Source organism: Formica exsecta, unplaced genomic scaffold (assembly GCF_003651465.1).
Source record: "Formica exsecta isolate Colony F162 unplaced genomic scaffold, ASM365146v1 scaffold295, whole genome shotgun sequence".
NCBI classification, from domain to species: Eukaryota; Metazoa; Arthropoda; class Insecta; order Hymenoptera; family Formicidae; genus Formica; species Formica exsecta.
Genome location: NW_021850207.1, coordinates 335,308 through 351,708, shown reverse-complemented (window position 1 = coordinate 351,708; position 16,401 = coordinate 335,308). Strand labels below are relative to the sequence as shown.

Genomic DNA, 16,401 nt, shown 5'->3' with positions numbered 1-16,401 from the left:
TTTATTTTCGATTTCTTTGTCCTGTGGAAGAATATATAACGCAATAAAAATTTATAAATTAATTAATTACTTTGTAAAATTCACAATAAAAATTTTAAAGGCGTCTTTAAGTCGTTATTATAGCAAAGCTCCTACTTAGTTAATTACCATATCGATAATGTAAAATAAAAAGAAAAGATTGTGTGCAAAGTCAATTATTACAAAAGATTCTCTGAAAAGACCGATAATGTAATATAATATTTCAAATTACTATATTTATATGAATATTTTAGATAATATAATATTTAGATGATTAAGGTGCATATTTTATCTCACACTAAATATATATATTTAATATATAAAGTGAAATGTGTAGAATTGTCTAAAATATTATTGGAATTCTTGAGAATGTAATAATTGGGTCCACAATCGGATATCTCATTTTCGTAAATTAGAGGTATATATTTATTATATACAGGGTGCGGCATTTATAGTGACGCGGGCATATTTTTCGGAAACGAAGTGAGATATCAAAAAATGTTTCAGACAAAAGTTGCATGGTTTCGAGGGGGCCACATGATAAAAATATGGATTTGACCTTAAGTGGTCTTTTCAAAGTGAGGTCAATGTGGTCGATGTTTTCTTAAATGGAACTCCCCATTTTTTATTAATAAAAACCCTGTATATATAACTTCTAGGTCATTAACTTTCTTCGTTGAGAATCTTTATGTTTTGTATATTATATATATATATATATATATATATATGTTTGTCCGTTTTTTTTTATACCGATTGCGTTATCTTGAATATAAAATCATATTTTTGACCCGCAGGAGAGAAAAGATGCTAACTACGTCAATTAGCAGCGCACATTTAAGCGGTGTACCGATATGATAATAAAACAATACATACTTGCCATAGTTGCATGTGATTAGATTACCAGTTTGCGAACGTGTCTTTGTTTTATTATCCCACTCGAGTATTGCTTAATATTTATTATATGGATATTTGTCTTTATTAACGTAAATTCTTAAATATCCGGAAGTGGAAATTGAGTTTGCGAAATTTCGCGAATCGCTTACCGCGCTTGGCTCTCAATTAACCCAATCTCCATTTTCAGGTATTCAATATCAGAGCCTTTGATTACAATATCAGTAAATTCTTAAGTTAACACAGTACTTATTAAAGTCAATAAAGAGAAATATTTCATTTCGATGAAAATTTCGAGAAGCTTTGTACTTTATTATAGTCTCGTTATCAAGAATCTCATGTGCGTTACTTATGTGCCTTAAAAAAAGCGAAATTTTTGAGTGAAATTATGTCTTTTATCATATAATCATATCTCAGTCTCGTTATCAAGAATCTCCTGTGCGTTACTTATGTGCCTTAAAAAAAGCGAAATTTTTGAGTGAAATTATGTCTTTTATCATATAATCATATCTCAGTCTCGTTATCAAGAATCTCCTGTGCGTTACTTATGTGCCTTAAAAAAAGCGAAATTTTTGAGTGAAATTATGTCTTTTATCATATAATCATATCTCAGATAAATCTGGCAAGTGAAATTATAGCCAGCATTATTAGTCTCGTACCGGAATGTGAATACGACAGACGATGTGACAGGATGAGCACAAAAGTCAAATCGAAAACGTATGACATATTTTTTATTTGTACGATTTATTAGGATATACTCTAGATGGATCTTCTAAGTGGATAACATAACACTATGACGATGCCGCATCGGTTTTCAATTAAACGAGTGCAGTTCTGTCGAGTGCGTTAAAGTGTTTGCTTCTCTATACCTTCCTTATTTACATTGTTTTATCTCCATTTGTTTAATCGATCTCGCATTAGGTCAGTTTACAGAATTGTAGTAACATATTGCGTGCACGATAGCGCGTGATCAAACGAAAGAATCTTTTTTTCTAACGAGGAAATAAATATGTACAATATGGAATCGCGTCGATTTTCTGGTGAAGAAAAACTTACAGAAAAATCTGTAGAAGATTTTCACTCAAACAGTGATACTCAAACAGTAGTATCGCAAAGATATCATCCTAACAGTGTTGAAAGCAAAAGCTTACTAACGTCGATAAATAAGCATGAAAATAATCATCCTGTTGCGTCTACGGTTGAAAGAGCAGAAGAACAAACTGAAAAATATAAGGACAATAAGACAGTATCAAATATCAACAAGACGACACAAAATCATTCAAAGGTAAATTTCTTTTTTTTTATTTGTATTTTTTTATTTTTTTTATTTTTGACGATTAATATATTTAGCGATAAATGTGTGCATGTATAATAAATATAACATCCCAAAAACTATATTTAGGATCTTACTTCCCCAAGACACTATTTTTTAATAGATACAAATTTTTACCATATGAACTTCTAGCATGACAAATTTATGGCTAAATTGACTAACATCTAAAATTCATCATCTAAAATTATTTCTTTTGTAATCTGAATAAATTTCATTAATCTTGCAAACATCAACGGAAACGTAGGAAGACGATATTCATATATGCAATGAAAAAACTCGTCAAATCATTAAGGAAGCAATCAAACCGATAGACAAAAAAATCGTTAGAAAAATCGAAAAGAAGGAAACGAACATTTTCTTTACTCGATACATTAATCTCTGTGAGTATAGTCGGTCCTTTAACGATCAGCTTTTGGAGAGGAGTATGGACATGGATGAATCTTCATACGCAATTGTGAGTAACAGAAGAAATAGGAAAATCAATCTTTCATAATTATTGCGATATGCGTAAGTAAATATGAAACTGAAATACTCTTCACAATATAATAAAACTAATAATCGTTATTATATAATAATTAGAGCTAGTCATTTTCAATTTCAATAATACCGTAAAATTATTAAAGATTGACGACTATGAATTATAGCGATATCATATTTTTTGATATACTATTATATATTTTTCTGTATATTTATATAATTCATATATTTTCTACGTCCGTGAATCTTTTTATCGGTTTCAATTTCAATTGACTATATTTTTTGCGTGCTATATATCTTACAAATCGCGGCCAATTTTCAATACTATTAATAATTAATAATATCCTCTTATCTTATCAAAATAATCAATGAACTTGAATGAACGGGGAATTAACGTGAATATTTCTTAATAACGTCCTCTAGATTGATTAGTGATATATTGAATAATTAATGACTTTTACGCATTTTGTTTAACGTGACATTAAAAGTGGTATATTGTACAATCAAAATATTATCGGCAAAATATTCTCGTGATAATACATGTGTGATTCGTCTTTTGACATCTGCTTTTAACATCGTTCCCTTGCATTGTGATTTGTTACACGCGTATACAAAAGGGTTGTCTGTCAACAGATTTCCCGGCTGGTTTTGTTTCACGTTCGGCACCGCGTTACATGTAATATTCGCAATTTTCAAGGATCGCTTTCACGATAATTATACAAACAAATGGGCTGAATTAAATTGGCGAAAGCGAATGCTTTATCGCGCGTTACGAATTCTGTACACTTACACTTTCGGAGTGGCATGCATCATGCATTGGCGGGGTGGTTGGATCATCATCGATAATTATCTATTTACGCACGTATGGTGAGTTGACATTCTCATTTTTTTTAATTCGACAATATTTTTTCATTCGCGTACGTTGAAGTGAAAAAAAGAGAGAGAAACGTTCGAAAAATCATATAGATCCATGGAAAGTTTTATCTTTGAATAAAGAAGCGTACATAAAAATATATGTCACATAATAGCAGACAATTTAATAATCGTTATCTTGTAATATCTCTATATAGGATAACAACGTCTTTGATGTGTTCACTGCTGACGTGCTTGGTGGTTCTACGTTGCATTCGGAACTTGTTAGCAACCCCATTTATAATCTTCATTGATATACCAAGTTGCGTTTTTCAATTTCCTACGAGATATAAAGTGGTGAGTTAAAAATTCAATAGATTCAATTTCTTGTCTACTCGATAAGAATACTTTTATATCTACAATGTTTTGTGATAACACACCCATAATTGCAAAAAAGCTATATGATTATGTATGATAACACATTTGTGTAATTAGAAAAGAGAGCGCGTTTTATACACAATCAAATCAGAGAGAGCGCGTAATTGTTTAAATTATTAATTTAAAGATTTGTATATATAAGCACATACAAAAATTGTTTGAGTTTCACAACACTAATATGCAACGATACATTAATACGCAAATAGAATATTAATCAAATATGTTGTAAATTTTATATAAGAAATTTTATTATCTATGTTCTTTCATTGGGGATCATAAAACTACTGTAATGATACGTAAGCTTTACGAGAACCAAAATTTTCTCGCATAGCGATCCAAGGGTGTAGTCGGCTTTTCTACCCATATTCTCTCATATAATTTTGTTGTCGCGATCTCTCTTATATCGTCTTTGACAATCGTATGCACTTCGTGATGGTCGTTTCTTTGATTACCGCCTGAAGAGCCGCTGAGAGAGAGACCCTGTGCTCAATTGCCAAATGGCGTTTAACGCGATTATACAATGCACGTGTCTAATTTAAAAGCTTGTAAATGGAACTATTACACATATAGCTTATTTTTTGTACATATGATCGTATTTTCTCAATTATCAAGGATTATGCCATCTATGATAGTGCATTTACGTATAAGCCTCCTTCGAAATAACACGAAATTGTTTCGCATAATATAATAAAAGTTATTGCGAAATTACTCGTTTGTTTTCTTCCGCGTATAATTTTATATAAGAAATTTTATTATCTATGTTCTTTCATTGGGGATCATAAAACTACTGTAATGATACGTAAGCTTTACGAGAACCAAAATTTTCTCGCATAGCGATCCAAGGGTGTAGTCGGCTTTTCTACCCATATTCTCTCATATAATTTTGTTGTCGCGATCTCTCTTATATCGTCTTTGACAATCGTATGCACTTCGTGATGGTCGTTTCTTTGATTACCGCCTGAAGAGCCGCTGAGAGAGAGACCCTGTGCTCAATTGCCAAATGGCGTTTAACGCGATTATACAATGCACGTGTCTAATTTAAAAGCTTGTAAATGGAACTATTACACATATAGCTTATTTTTTGTACATATGATCGTATTTTCTCAATTATCAAAGATTATGCCATCTATGATAGTGCATTTACGCAGCCTCCTTCGAAATAACACGAAAATGTTTCGCATAATATAATAAAAGTTATTGCGAAATTACTCGTTTGTTTTCTTCCGCGTATCATAAAACGAGGATTTTTCCTAAATATTATCAAGAATTATCTAGAATGAAACTGACTACGAGATTCATCGTTTCTAGCAAAGCGTTATCAATTTTCTTGTCTTAGATATCGTGAAAATCAAAATACATTTAATGATAGCGCAGTAATTCTCGATCTATCCTATACATGCGCTGTTTCATTTGAGATTAACTAGATAAAAATGTTTATGATGCATTATTCCTATAATTCTGTAAATTACCATCGTTAATATCTATATTATAGAAATTAATTATACAATTATATTGTATAATTTACATCATGTGCATAAACCAAATGTATTATAAAAATTGTTAATTGAAAATGTGTAAATTATACAAACGTATTGTAAAAAAATACGATACATATGATCGAGAGCTTTTGTTAATTTTGCAAATAGAAAGATCTCAGAACAAAGTCGCGATTGTGGTTTTCCTCAGAGGTTTACGAAATAATCACTGATTATTGTCCATCGATAATAGAAGCGAAATGGAAGATGGTGCTGTGATTGTACGGACGCGGATGAACGCATTTCTTATCTATAAAAGAAGCGTTATCCATTTTTGATCATATTTATCGAATCGCTGGTTATAACAATCCGCGTCATGTATGACATCGAGTTATTTTATGTGCGGAATAGACATGATTATCTTTTTCTTCCAATCAGAAATTCCCGATCACGAATTTTTATCTGTATCTATCATTACTAAATATAGCAACAAACTGTATATACAATGATTTTCATTATAATTTATAAACACAATTCCTTTTTATATATTACTAATATAGATAAACGCAAATATTATTCGGGTCCCGATATTCGAAAACTATTATATTAAAATCTATATTTATGTGCGCGACACGCATTACAAGTATGCGTTAAGAAACTTCAAAAATAATCTTAAATGCTACGCGTTCACATGGAGTGAAATATTTAATTTCATATCTTTCCCAACTATTCACGATGACAGTGAATTTTATGCCCTTGACAAGACTTGTCGGGGTGAATTAATGAACGAAGGTGAGAAGATGTTGTAACCCAAGCTTGATTGGAGCACAAAAAAGGAGTAGATTAGCGACGACTTTGGCTAAAGCGTCAATGGTTAAATGAGTATACGTCAATGGCTAAATGAGCACGAGACAGGAAACACTATTCAGAAAAAAATAGCGTCAAGGAGACTAGAAATTATGTCATTATGATAAAATTGTTTCTTTTTTTTTTCAGATAAATTAACCCGTAAGAAATCTGGTAATTTCGAATTAATTTGATTTAATTTCAAGAATCCTTTTTTAAAAACTTGGCATATATATTTATGTATTTTTACATTTTCTTTTCTATCTCAATCGCGTGGTAATCTATGCAATTTAACAGCGACGCGATACACAAGATGCAAAACATGATACGATACGTTATAACGAATGAGCGGGGACTTTGCCAATCCCTCAATTGACACGATCTTTGTTTTTATTTGTCTATTCGACTCTTCTAAGCCATTTTAAATATCTGAGTTGTGGAATAAATTACTGAGAGAATATTAAATACTTTAACGAAGGTGTAATACACGTGTTTCTTATCTTTCAAATTCCGCGTATCGCATCACGATGATACTTCTTCTTTGAGCTGCAACTTAAATAAGGTGACAAGCGGAAGCTTTCGGAGTTGTTGAAGATATCCTGCGCCACAGAATCGTCTTCGAATCGCATTACAACGGCGGGAACGCGTGTGGCTTTCATCGCTACCGATCATTCTGATCCGTGATAGCACTGCGATGAGAGGCGATTATAACGCATAAGAGGGGGAGGAGGAGATCAGAGAGAACGAGGGAGCAAAAGAGAGCGGTACCACGGGTACTCCGTGCCGGTGGTCCGCCGCGCGAGCGACGACGCTGCTCGCGATAATGCGATAGTGTTGGTCCGCACGTTTAGCGGCTAAGCACAGTTGATAAAAGATAGCAGTTGTACCGAAGACAAGTCAGTACTCACCCCGCTGCTGCCGATCGACGGATCTATTCGATTTCGTCGGTCCTGAGCGCATGAACGGGGGTTGGATCTGACAGCGCAGCTCCTTCGCATCGTCTCGATGAAGGTCCTTGTGTGTTGAAATTTAATATATTTTGTGCAGTTATATTTGCATAATTTAATCTGAGAAACACGAAAAAGTGTTTTTCATCGTGAATTCATCATTGGAAGAAACTTCGTTTTCAAGTATCGTTGGAGAAATTTACGTTTTTTTTTTCACGCAGAGCGCTGAAAGAGTTAGCTAAGAACGCAAAAGTGTACAAGATAAATATTTTTACCCCATCGAGAGCATACAATTGTGTGAGCATGAGTGTGTCACGATGACGATGACAGACTGATTTTGACAAATAAATCGAACTAAGATCAAGAGACGGACGTCGTCGAAGAATGCCAGGAAGAAAACGTCGAACGCATTTGAACACGTCGCCTCTCGTTTTTTAAAACTGATTACGCATTTTTTTTTCTTCTTAGTCTCTCTTTCTCACTTACATGATAGTTGATAATCTCGAAACAATGCAGAATGACCAGCGGTGCGACTACTAAATTCGATCCGGATTGGGTAAGAATGGTCGAATTGCGCGCGGCTAGTGCCGGGATGACCGGGGGCCTAGACAGCAGATCCTCGAATCGTCTGCACTACGCCATCCTGACGATTCTGGACACGATTTTCTCCGCGTTCATGATCGCGCCTGCGGTGGTCGGTTACTGGCGCGGTACCTGGGAGCTCAGCGACTTCTATGTCTATCCAAACGAGCCGGTGTTGAGCAGCTTCGCATCGATCGCGATCGGCTTCACCGGTATCTTCGTCTTCAACGTGCTGCAACACAATCTGGTCGACGTCCTCCATCCAGATAAACATCGACTATCCTATTATCTCGGCTCGCGGCTCTATACCAGCGTGTTCGGCCTATGTTGCGTGAACGCCTGGCGCGGCATCTTTAAGGCCCTGGACATCTACACGGAGCAGACACCCGGCACCATCGTCGCCACGACCGCCGTCAGTCTCCTCGCACTCGGCATCATGCGCGCGATCCGCAACGTGTCCGCGCCACCGTTTTCGCTCGTTCTCGACTCGTGTCCGGGTTACTTCGAAGTACAAACTATGTTCCGCGTCAACGTAAGTACCCATCTCTCTTCTCTTTCGGGGTGCACCGCAAGCCGGGTCGTCCAATGTAAGATTGCAATCACAATAACCTAATTATAAATAGATATTACGTATAGAAAATTGAATTAGGAAACAAGATTGCAAGATAACACGATGTTAATAAAAGAGGGAAATAAAAGAAAGAAAAAAGGAAAAAATTTTCAGAATAGCATTACAGATTATAGAAGCTGTATTTTTTATGGAAAAAAGTAAGACTCTTAGTTTTGACATATAGCTTCTAATGAGAGATGTGTGTATAATGTGCTTTAATAAGTGAAAACAAAAGTTTATCTCCACTTAAGAAAGCAATCTGTTTATAAAACTAATAGATAGAATCATTTAAAATTCATTAGTAGATAAAACTCATTTACCAAAATGAAAATGCTGAATGTCTATAGTACAACGTCGTAGAAATTATTCGAGATTCCTGCCCAATATTGTTCTGCATATCTTACAATATATAACACAAATATTTTTTTTTATATCGAATTTTTAATTACCGGAGAAGAGAAGTGTATCACCTCTTTTCTTGCTTCTCCTTTCATCTGAGAGTATAATCAAAAGCACCATCCGGAAGCTCGAAATTTATATTTTCTGAAAAAATAATATCCGTGAATAAAAAATATGTTTTCTATAGAAATATATATTTGTTCGTAATGCTTTTTTTAACATATGGCTATAAACGGAACGAACAATTAGAAAAGACAAAGTCACAAGGAAAATAAGATAAATTATGATAGAAATTTGCTAACGCGATAGTTATCTGCTGATTCTTCTTAATATAACAATAAGTGCTTGCTAATTCTTCTTAAGCTTAAATAATGTATTACATATAAACTGCATATAAAATACATACAAACAATATATAAATGTTTTTTTGCGTATTGACAGAAATTTGACAGCAAAAGAGGAATGTGAAAGAAAAGCGCGAAGAGTAAATATTCGGAGAAATAATTTGCGTTAGAAGCCAGAGCCACTTCGTGCATTACATTACACAAACATGATAATTTTCTCTCGATATATTATTGTCCCGCGATTGTGCTCACTAGTCGGTTCAATCATTGGGATAAAACGCGTCGTAAATCATAAATCGGATCCACGGATCGCATGTGCCTCGTCGCGTCCAAGCTCGCGTTATCGGTGTGTATAAGCACAGTTTCCGGCTAAGTCCCCCGATCGTCAACCACTATTGCGCTTGTATAGTCTACGTGCGCATTAGCGCAGTATGTGCAAGTGCACTAATTTACGCGCCACATCTTGTCGTTTGCGATCGCGCCTTCTTCTCTATCTGCACAGAGAAGATTTGTCTTATCTAGACAATTCCTCGAGCAATAACGTTTTTCCGTCAATCTATATTAATTTATATTAATGTTATATAATGTTATATAATAAAAATATTAAAAATAATTAATTTATATAATAATTAAATAATTATATTAATTAACTACGATTATATAAATGTTGATTTTTATAAAAATTATATTGTGTGAATCGAGCATTCCTAGAAGATATCTTAATAAGATTGTTAGTCACATTAAAAATTAATTTTATATGATTTGTTTCTTTCTTTTATCATCAAGCTTATTATATTTGATGCATTTTATGAACAGCTAGACATTTTTCGTGCGCTGATAATATTTTTCTGTCAAAATATAATGAACATGTAGATAATTTTTACATGCATAATTAATATCGATTCCTATCTCGACACATATCACATACATGATACATTAATTTATATCTATTATCTTTCAAGAGTAGCGCGAAATAAAATTTTTATTAATCGAAATATAGAATAGATATCATGGAATCTCTCGCGCAATATATTTTGATATATTATTATTTAATATTTTCTTTTTTTACTATATCCGAAAGCCACATGTAACGTTAATATTACGATTGCAGAATACAAGGGACTGGTCATTGTACTTACTGGATTGTGCCTTTAGCGTCGGTGTTGTTGGCACGTTGGTTGTTTTCGTCTGGAGAGGTGTTTGGATCCTCTTCGATATTTATCTATTTCCGGAAAATCCCAAATATTCTGCCGTTGGCTCACTGGTAAGCACAATTTCCTTGAATTGATAGCAAAAACAAAATTATGAACATTCAAATGATCAATGATTTTAACTATTTTGCATTGCATATCCGAATATCACATATTACTTTCCCTTTTTTTCCAAATAAAAATAAATCAAAGTTTTCTATTTTACTTATCTTTATCAGAGTCCTGTGTCATCATACATTAATCATTATATTATTTACTTATTTATTTATTTTTAATAGAACCAAATCTGGTTGCTTCGCAAAAAAAAATTACAAGAGTGTCGAAAAACACCGTGTACGATAGCTGACGATAAGCGATACGAATGTAATAAAAAAAGAAGAAAAAGATAATGACAATAATATTAAAAATAGAAAAAGTGAAGAAAAGATAATAGCATAAAATGATAAAAATAACGATAATAATTAATAGTAGGAGAATGTAAATTATAAAATTAAAATACATAAATATCCCTACATTTAATAAACTTGCTTCATAATAACAAGAATCGTACCTTAAAGAAAATATACTGTCATAATTGGCCAATTAAAGCATCGATTCGAGATTCATAAGCGGAAAATTTTGGACGCACTATCTGATATCAGACGCGCAGATTAATCCGTAGACACTTTGCGCCACCGTCGCTAAACCTGAAACGATCCGTCAATATTAAGATGTGTATATCATGCGATAAAAAAATATAAAAATTCAGATAAAATAAATTTGATGATATCACATATATGTTCAATTCACTTGAGCAAAAAGGCGGTTAGTTAATCATTCTTTAAGCATCAATTATAATTGTGGACCGCAACTATATAGCCATGATTGCCGATACTCAAGCCGATCGTCGAAACACACAGATCATAAGTAATATTATTTTTTTAAATATATAGCATATCCGTTCGCGAAGATGATTACATGTGCATGAACTCCTGTTATCGTTCGACGATTACAATAAAGCAACGAGAAACTGTAAATTTTGCAGACATACGACGTACGTGCCTAGTGCCATGGCACTACACGCCGGTAGTTCGATTATATAATTGAATATTCGCCAATTGTATGATTGCCGAGGCACATGGCACAATTGTCGGTATATGCATATGAAATGTTTTACATTATCCCTGATTCGTCATTTGCCATGTCGTCGATGTTGACCGACACGATTTATACGATTTTCGAATACAGATCGCGTTTAAATTTTATATGCAGCGGAAACTATTTTAGCGATAGAAAAATAAATCTTTTGTTTCTTTTTTTTTGCTTCTTAGGATATAAGATATATTTAAAGGGAATAGAAATTTCTGCTCTCTAAAAATATTAAAATTTATAAGCTCTCTAAAAATATTAACAAAAAGATTGATTCTCCTGTTGAGGAGGATAAAATTCTTTTGCATCTTTATATCTTCTGTTGCAAAGATTTGCTAAAAATTTTGCAACATCGAGAAATATATAATACAAGAAATATATATTACAGGCTATCGGCTATTTTATAGTCGCCGTGACGTTTTGTCTGCAACCGCTGATGCGATACGTCTGTGCGCGTCTTCAGGGTCTGGTTCTCTTAGTAGTCGCGGACGCTTTTCTCCTTCTAAGCTTCCTGGGGACCGTGAATGTCTGGCGCGGCATATGGAATGCGCTCGATCTGTGGCTGTTGCCGGATAATCCGGAATTATCCTGCTGGATCACCCACATCGGCTGTTTCGTTTTTCTCGTCCTCCTTAATTGTAGCAACACCATTCTTGTACGTGGCGTTTACATCGATGCCGAGGAAGATGCAGGGAAGTGCGTCGTGTTTCCGTGTCATTATCTTCGATTATTCTTTAAGGTTTGTATACAATATTTTCTCGCTAGAACAAATATCGAAACGATTTAATTAATAATCTTTCTAATGTTGTCACTTATTTCGAATGCCAGATCGAACGCGAGAAGAAGCAAGCGAGACAGCAAAAGCTGCTGGTAGCTTCCCAAGATTTCGATGGCCGTACCGATGTAAATGAAAAGGACAGCGAGAATGGAACTCTCCTGCCAAATAATACCGCGGTGACGATTATACCCGCGAATGCGGATTCTCCTCTCACATAAATGATACGAGAAGTTGATCTGTCGTAGACGAGATAATTCGAACGGAGGAGGATGGTTTGCCGCGTACGAGTTCAATCGTGCGAAGAAGTGACTCGCATTTGCCGAATGTTTGTGCGAAACAGTGTTTCTTTCCAGATTGAACTTTCATCTCCTCACTTTGTGTGCCCATCCTCAAGACGTTCTCTCTTAAGGAAGCGCGATAATCCCTTTATCGTGATCCTAAACAGAACCGAGGAATCAAGAAGTAGTGAGTTATAAAGAAGATACCTTGACTAGTGATACGCGCAGAAAAAACGGTCGGAAGGCTGTGAAATGAACAATGTATTTGCAGTAAGACTCCGTATGACCATTATCAAGAGCAAATTTTGCAATGCAATATAGTAATATACGATGTGCAAATGCCATTGGAACGACGAAAATTAGAATCTTGAAAGTAGAATTAAATGCCGTGCATTTCATCTTCAAAGATCGTTCGTATAGTTAACTATACCCAAGGAAAAACTAATGTGCAATATATATATAATATATATATAAAGAAAAACTATTTATGTATTTATTTAAAAGTGTTGTGCATAAAGAGATTGATCCATATAGATACTTATTAAATAAATCAAGTATTAATGTTAATATCTATACGTGTCAACCACATATATTTGCTCACTTCTTCCAATCTAATTGTAATGGTCATTTAGCATTGCATATGCTCGATGCATGGATTAAAATGTTAATCATGATTTGAATTGAAAATTGATTGTAATTTAACATTACGCAGGCGAACAAAAAAAAATTGACTTGCCGTTTTATCTTCACGAAATCAGGTTTCTGCAGTGATAAGTATTGCTATAACGCGTTGCCGTCTTATTTTATAAATTCGCCATCAGTATTTGACTTAATTAGAAAAAAAATAATCGCGATCTCTCCTCGATAATTTCGCGCGGATTATCCAAACTTGTGCACGCGTACAGATTTATCATTGAGTTTAGCATCGAACGGGACCTTGAACGATGACGGTATAATAGATTGAACAGGATCATTATAAGTAGAACCCTCTCTCCCGTATCCTGTGGTATACCCCGTACTTTTTGCTCTTGTGCTCGCTTTCGGGCAATTACTACGTCATAGCGTACTAATAACTAATTAGCCGAGATAATGACGGGACAATAGGCGGCAGGCATGATGGATGGGAAGTGCTTAGTTCGACGATAAATGCTTGCTCCCCTGGCCTACATTTAATGTTTCCACAATGAACAACTCCCTTGTGCACGTCGACGAGAAAAGAGGAATTATTTTTCTACATGTATCGCGGAATTAGTCGCATCTTCATTCGGTTATTCATTCTTCTTTCGTTTCATTGCAACAGTCATTCCATTTATGCTATCTCTTGCAGATCAAGTATTTCTTATATAGTATGAGCTATCAATTTTGTCGATACTAAAAATACTTGTAAAGAAATATCCTCGCATAACATATATCTCTCTATTGAAGTTACGTATCAAATCAAGATAACGAAAAATCCTTTGGTCTCGCGTTCGAATAACGTAACTGGATCCTCGAAAGGATCATAGATTATCGATCGATTCTCAATCGATCACGATCAAATCAATGTCAACGTGGTGGGGTGATCTATTTGAGGAAACGCGGCGATGCATCGTGCAACAAGAATCAGTCAGCGAGGTGAGTCGTGGCGAAAGGTGAAACATCGTTATAAAAAGAAATAGAGACAGATAGCGAGTGTCTGACCGACGAGGCTGCAGCCTCGGGATATTCCGTATCTTTACTGTGCATTCAACTCTAATATTCGAAAATCTCATCATATTACACGAGACACAGAATTGCAGACGAACGCAAGATTCTGTTAAAGCTCGAACAGGATGGCGGCGGATGATCCCCTTTGCCGGGAACCATTGGTATCCGTCGAATTCGAGGTTTTTGGAAAAGTACAGGGTGAGTATCGAACGTTTACTTGAATCAGGATTGATGCCGCTTTTTTTCACTTGTTACACTAAATCATTTAAATCCCAGTTATCTGTCTGCAGACGCAACACGATTCTGTACAGTTATTTATGTGAATCATTTATCATTTTCACTCGTCGCGTGTTAAATTTTCTCATTTCCGGGAATTGTCCTGTAACATTAAGTTTCGTTAACATCTATTAAATATTAGCGAATCTATTTTTTTTTGCCTGTTCTTGTAATAAGGCATTTTACATATTCGCGTTCGATTGAAATATACTCTTGGCATTTGCACTTTAATAAGTACATCTCCGTTTTAGCATCTTACGAGTCTAATATATGTATATATGAGCGTAAACGCGCGATTATACGTATTTGTTTACATAAGCATTTGGCATCTCTTTATCCCGCGTCTAGCAGAGAATCTTAAAGTCTTTAACAATCCTTGCAGGCGTTTATTTTCCAAAGTACGTGAGGGACATATGTATGCAATTGGGAATTTGCGGTTGGGTGAAAAACAGTAAAACTGGCACAATCCTCGGGAAGATGCAAGGACCTCGGGCGTTCGTCGATCAGATGTGAGTCTTAAAATTGCATCTGTAAATAAATTCTAACAGTTTTAAAATTATTAGTTGGAACATATAAATGCGAGATAAATGTGCGGTGTGTATTTCTGCGGTTCCTCGACCGTCCTTGACTAACAATTGCCGCGTAACGAGTAACGAGGTATGTCGAAAACTGACTTTAATAACGATTTAATGAAATAATGACGGCGCATCACCTGTTTCCTTCGTCGACTTCGCTGCTACGTTATCATGCCCAAGTATTGTTAACGTTGAAAGATGCCTGAACACGGACTATCTTACACGAAGAATGATTTCAAGTCTTTCGAAAAATCCTGAAATAGAAGCTAATCGAACTAAATCTCAGTTCGCATAAACAAGTAATACATATATTTTAACAGGACAAAATAGAATGCATTTGCCCTTGGCAAAAGAGTCGTTAAAAAGAGATATATAAAATACTTGTTATTTAGAGATGTGAGCCAGATCTACTGAACCGTTTCTTCGATCGCGATCGAGAAAAAGAAGTTAATTAATCATGCGCCATTTCAACCGATTACACGAAGATTCCATCTCGATATCATCGTAACGTAAAAATATCTGAACTCGGTCTGATTAGAGTCGCTAATTATAATTTCGGAGCGTGAAGAGAGCACCGTGTGTGGCAAATGCATTCGTACCGATAGAACGCACACTCACTTGGTGAACGTTCGTTGTTTGGTAACGATGTCAACGATGCAATTGGCAACACGACAAGTGTATGACCTTCTTAAACTTGAAATCGAGCACTGTTCGCGGTTTTCAGCCAATTGTATCTGCAGAAAAATATATCTTTTATAAAAAAAATAATGTACAAATATATTCATAGTGTTAAAATATGTTCAGAAATATCAAATGATGTCGTTTATTCATTGCACTTTATATCATTAGAGAGCAAGACAGCGTTTATAATCGCTCCTTTAATGCAATGCAACTTTAAATAAATATTCAATTTTCAGGGCACAATGGTTAACGTCAGTGGGCAGTCCAGGTAGCGAGATACATCATTGCGAATTCACGAATTGGGAAACCATCACGAAGCAGCAATATCAAGGTTTCGTAATTCGTTTTTAAAAATATAACGCATAATTGATGTATAATACTTAAAGAGTATAACTAGAATGCAAGCAATTGATTTGCATATGGCAAACGAAGTATACTCAAAATTCCACTGACATTGAGAACAATTGTGCGACGATTTTATCGAGCATCCTTCAAAATACATTATTTTAATAGATTACTAGTTTATATATATGTTGGTAAGAAACGCGTAATATTTAATGTATTCCTAATATATAT

General features: G+C 34.7%; 3 protein-coding genes and 2 long non-coding RNA genes across 8 annotated transcripts in view; 3 read left to right on the top strand and 2 right to left on the bottom strand.

Annotated features, from left to right (window-relative positions):
• LOC115237488 (START domain-containing protein 10-like) overlaps positions 1 to 897 on the top strand; it is a 10,860-nt gene extending 9,963 nt beyond the window's left edge. The window contains exon 9 of one of the 2 annotated variants that reach the window (XM_029810563.1): positions 813 to 897. The gene's annotated coding sequence lies outside the window, so the exon portion shown is untranslated. Of the gene's footprint in view, positions 1 to 457; positions 516 to 812 lie in introns of those variants that run through there. The other variant, XM_029810564.1, reaches the window with a different exon arrangement.
• Positions 898 to 1,914: 1,017 nt separating this feature from the next.
• LOC115237487 lies at positions 1,915 to 13,175 on the top strand. 2 transcript variants are annotated; one of them, XM_029810562.1, is made up of 7 exons: positions 1,915 to 2,194; positions 2,487 to 2,696; positions 3,353 to 3,586; positions 3,790 to 3,928; positions 10,324 to 10,476; positions 11,940 to 12,290; positions 12,380 to 13,175. In XM_029810562.1, the coding sequence occupies exons 2-7, from the start codon at positions 2,677 to 2,679 to the stop codon at positions 12,545 to 12,547; spliced, it is 1,065 nt and encodes a 354-aa protein (XP_029666422.1). In that variant the 5' UTR covers positions 1,915 to 2,194; positions 2,487 to 2,676; the 3' UTR covers positions 12,548 to 13,175. The 2 variants fall into 2 exon arrangements, with proteins under 2 accessions (XP_029666422.1, XP_029666421.1); XM_029810561.1 differs by lacking the exons at positions 1,915 to 2,194; positions 2,487 to 2,696; positions 3,353 to 3,586; positions 3,790 to 3,928 and adding an exon at positions 5,555 to 8,391.
• LOC115237492 lies at positions 3,681 to 7,375 on the bottom strand. Its single transcript, XR_003884352.1, has 2 exons — positions 7,239 to 7,375; positions 3,681 to 3,911 (listed from the first exon to the last, which is right to left on the bottom strand). It is a non-coding gene; the product is annotated as an uncharacterized LOC115237492 (long non-coding RNA).
• Positions 8,420 to 11,665, bottom strand: LOC115237491. Of its 2 annotated transcripts, XR_003884351.1 has the most exons (4): positions 10,974 to 11,665; positions 10,352 to 10,490; positions 8,790 to 9,012; positions 8,420 to 8,468 (listed from the first exon to the last, which is right to left on the bottom strand). It is a non-coding gene; the product is annotated as an uncharacterized LOC115237491 (long non-coding RNA). The 2 variants fall into 2 exon arrangements; XR_003884350.1 differs by lacking the exon at positions 8,420 to 8,468 and having other exon boundaries at positions 8,473 to 9,012.
• Positions 13,176 to 13,451: 276 nt separating the features above from the next.
• LOC115237490 (acylphosphatase-2) lies at positions 13,452 to 16,375 on the top strand. The gene is made up of 3 exons (XM_029810565.1): positions 13,452 to 14,491; positions 14,952 to 15,078; positions 16,062 to 16,375. The coding sequence occupies exons 1-3, from the start codon at positions 14,419 to 14,421 to the stop codon at positions 16,174 to 16,176; spliced, it is 315 nt and encodes a 104-aa protein (XP_029666425.1). The 5' UTR covers positions 13,452 to 14,418; the 3' UTR covers positions 16,177 to 16,375.
• Positions 16,376 to 16,401: the final 26 nt, after the last annotated feature.

Coding starts and splice junctions, on each gene's coding strand:
- LOC115237487 (XM_029810561.1), top strand. CDS start 7,795: ATGACCAGCGGTGCGACTACTAAATTCGATCCGGATTGGGTAAGAATG. Junction 8,392..10,323: donor AAACTATGTTCCGCGTCAAC/GTAAGTACCCAT, acceptor TTACGATTGCAG/AATACAAGGGACTGGTCATT. Junction 12,291..12,379: donor ATCTTCGATTATTCTTTAAG/GTTTGTATACAA, acceptor TTCGAATGCCAG/ATCGAACGCGAGAAGAAGCA.
- LOC115237490 (XM_029810565.1), top strand. CDS start 14,419: ATGGCGGCGGATGATCCCCTTTGCCGGGAACCATTGGTATCCGTCGAA. Junction 14,492..14,951: donor GGTTTTTGGAAAAGTACAGG/GTGAGTATCGAA, acceptor CAATCCTTGCAG/GCGTTTATTTTCCAAAGTAC. Junction 15,079..16,061: donor CGGGCGTTCGTCGATCAGAT/GTGAGTCTTAAA, acceptor TTCAATTTTCAG/GGCACAATGGTTAACGTCAG.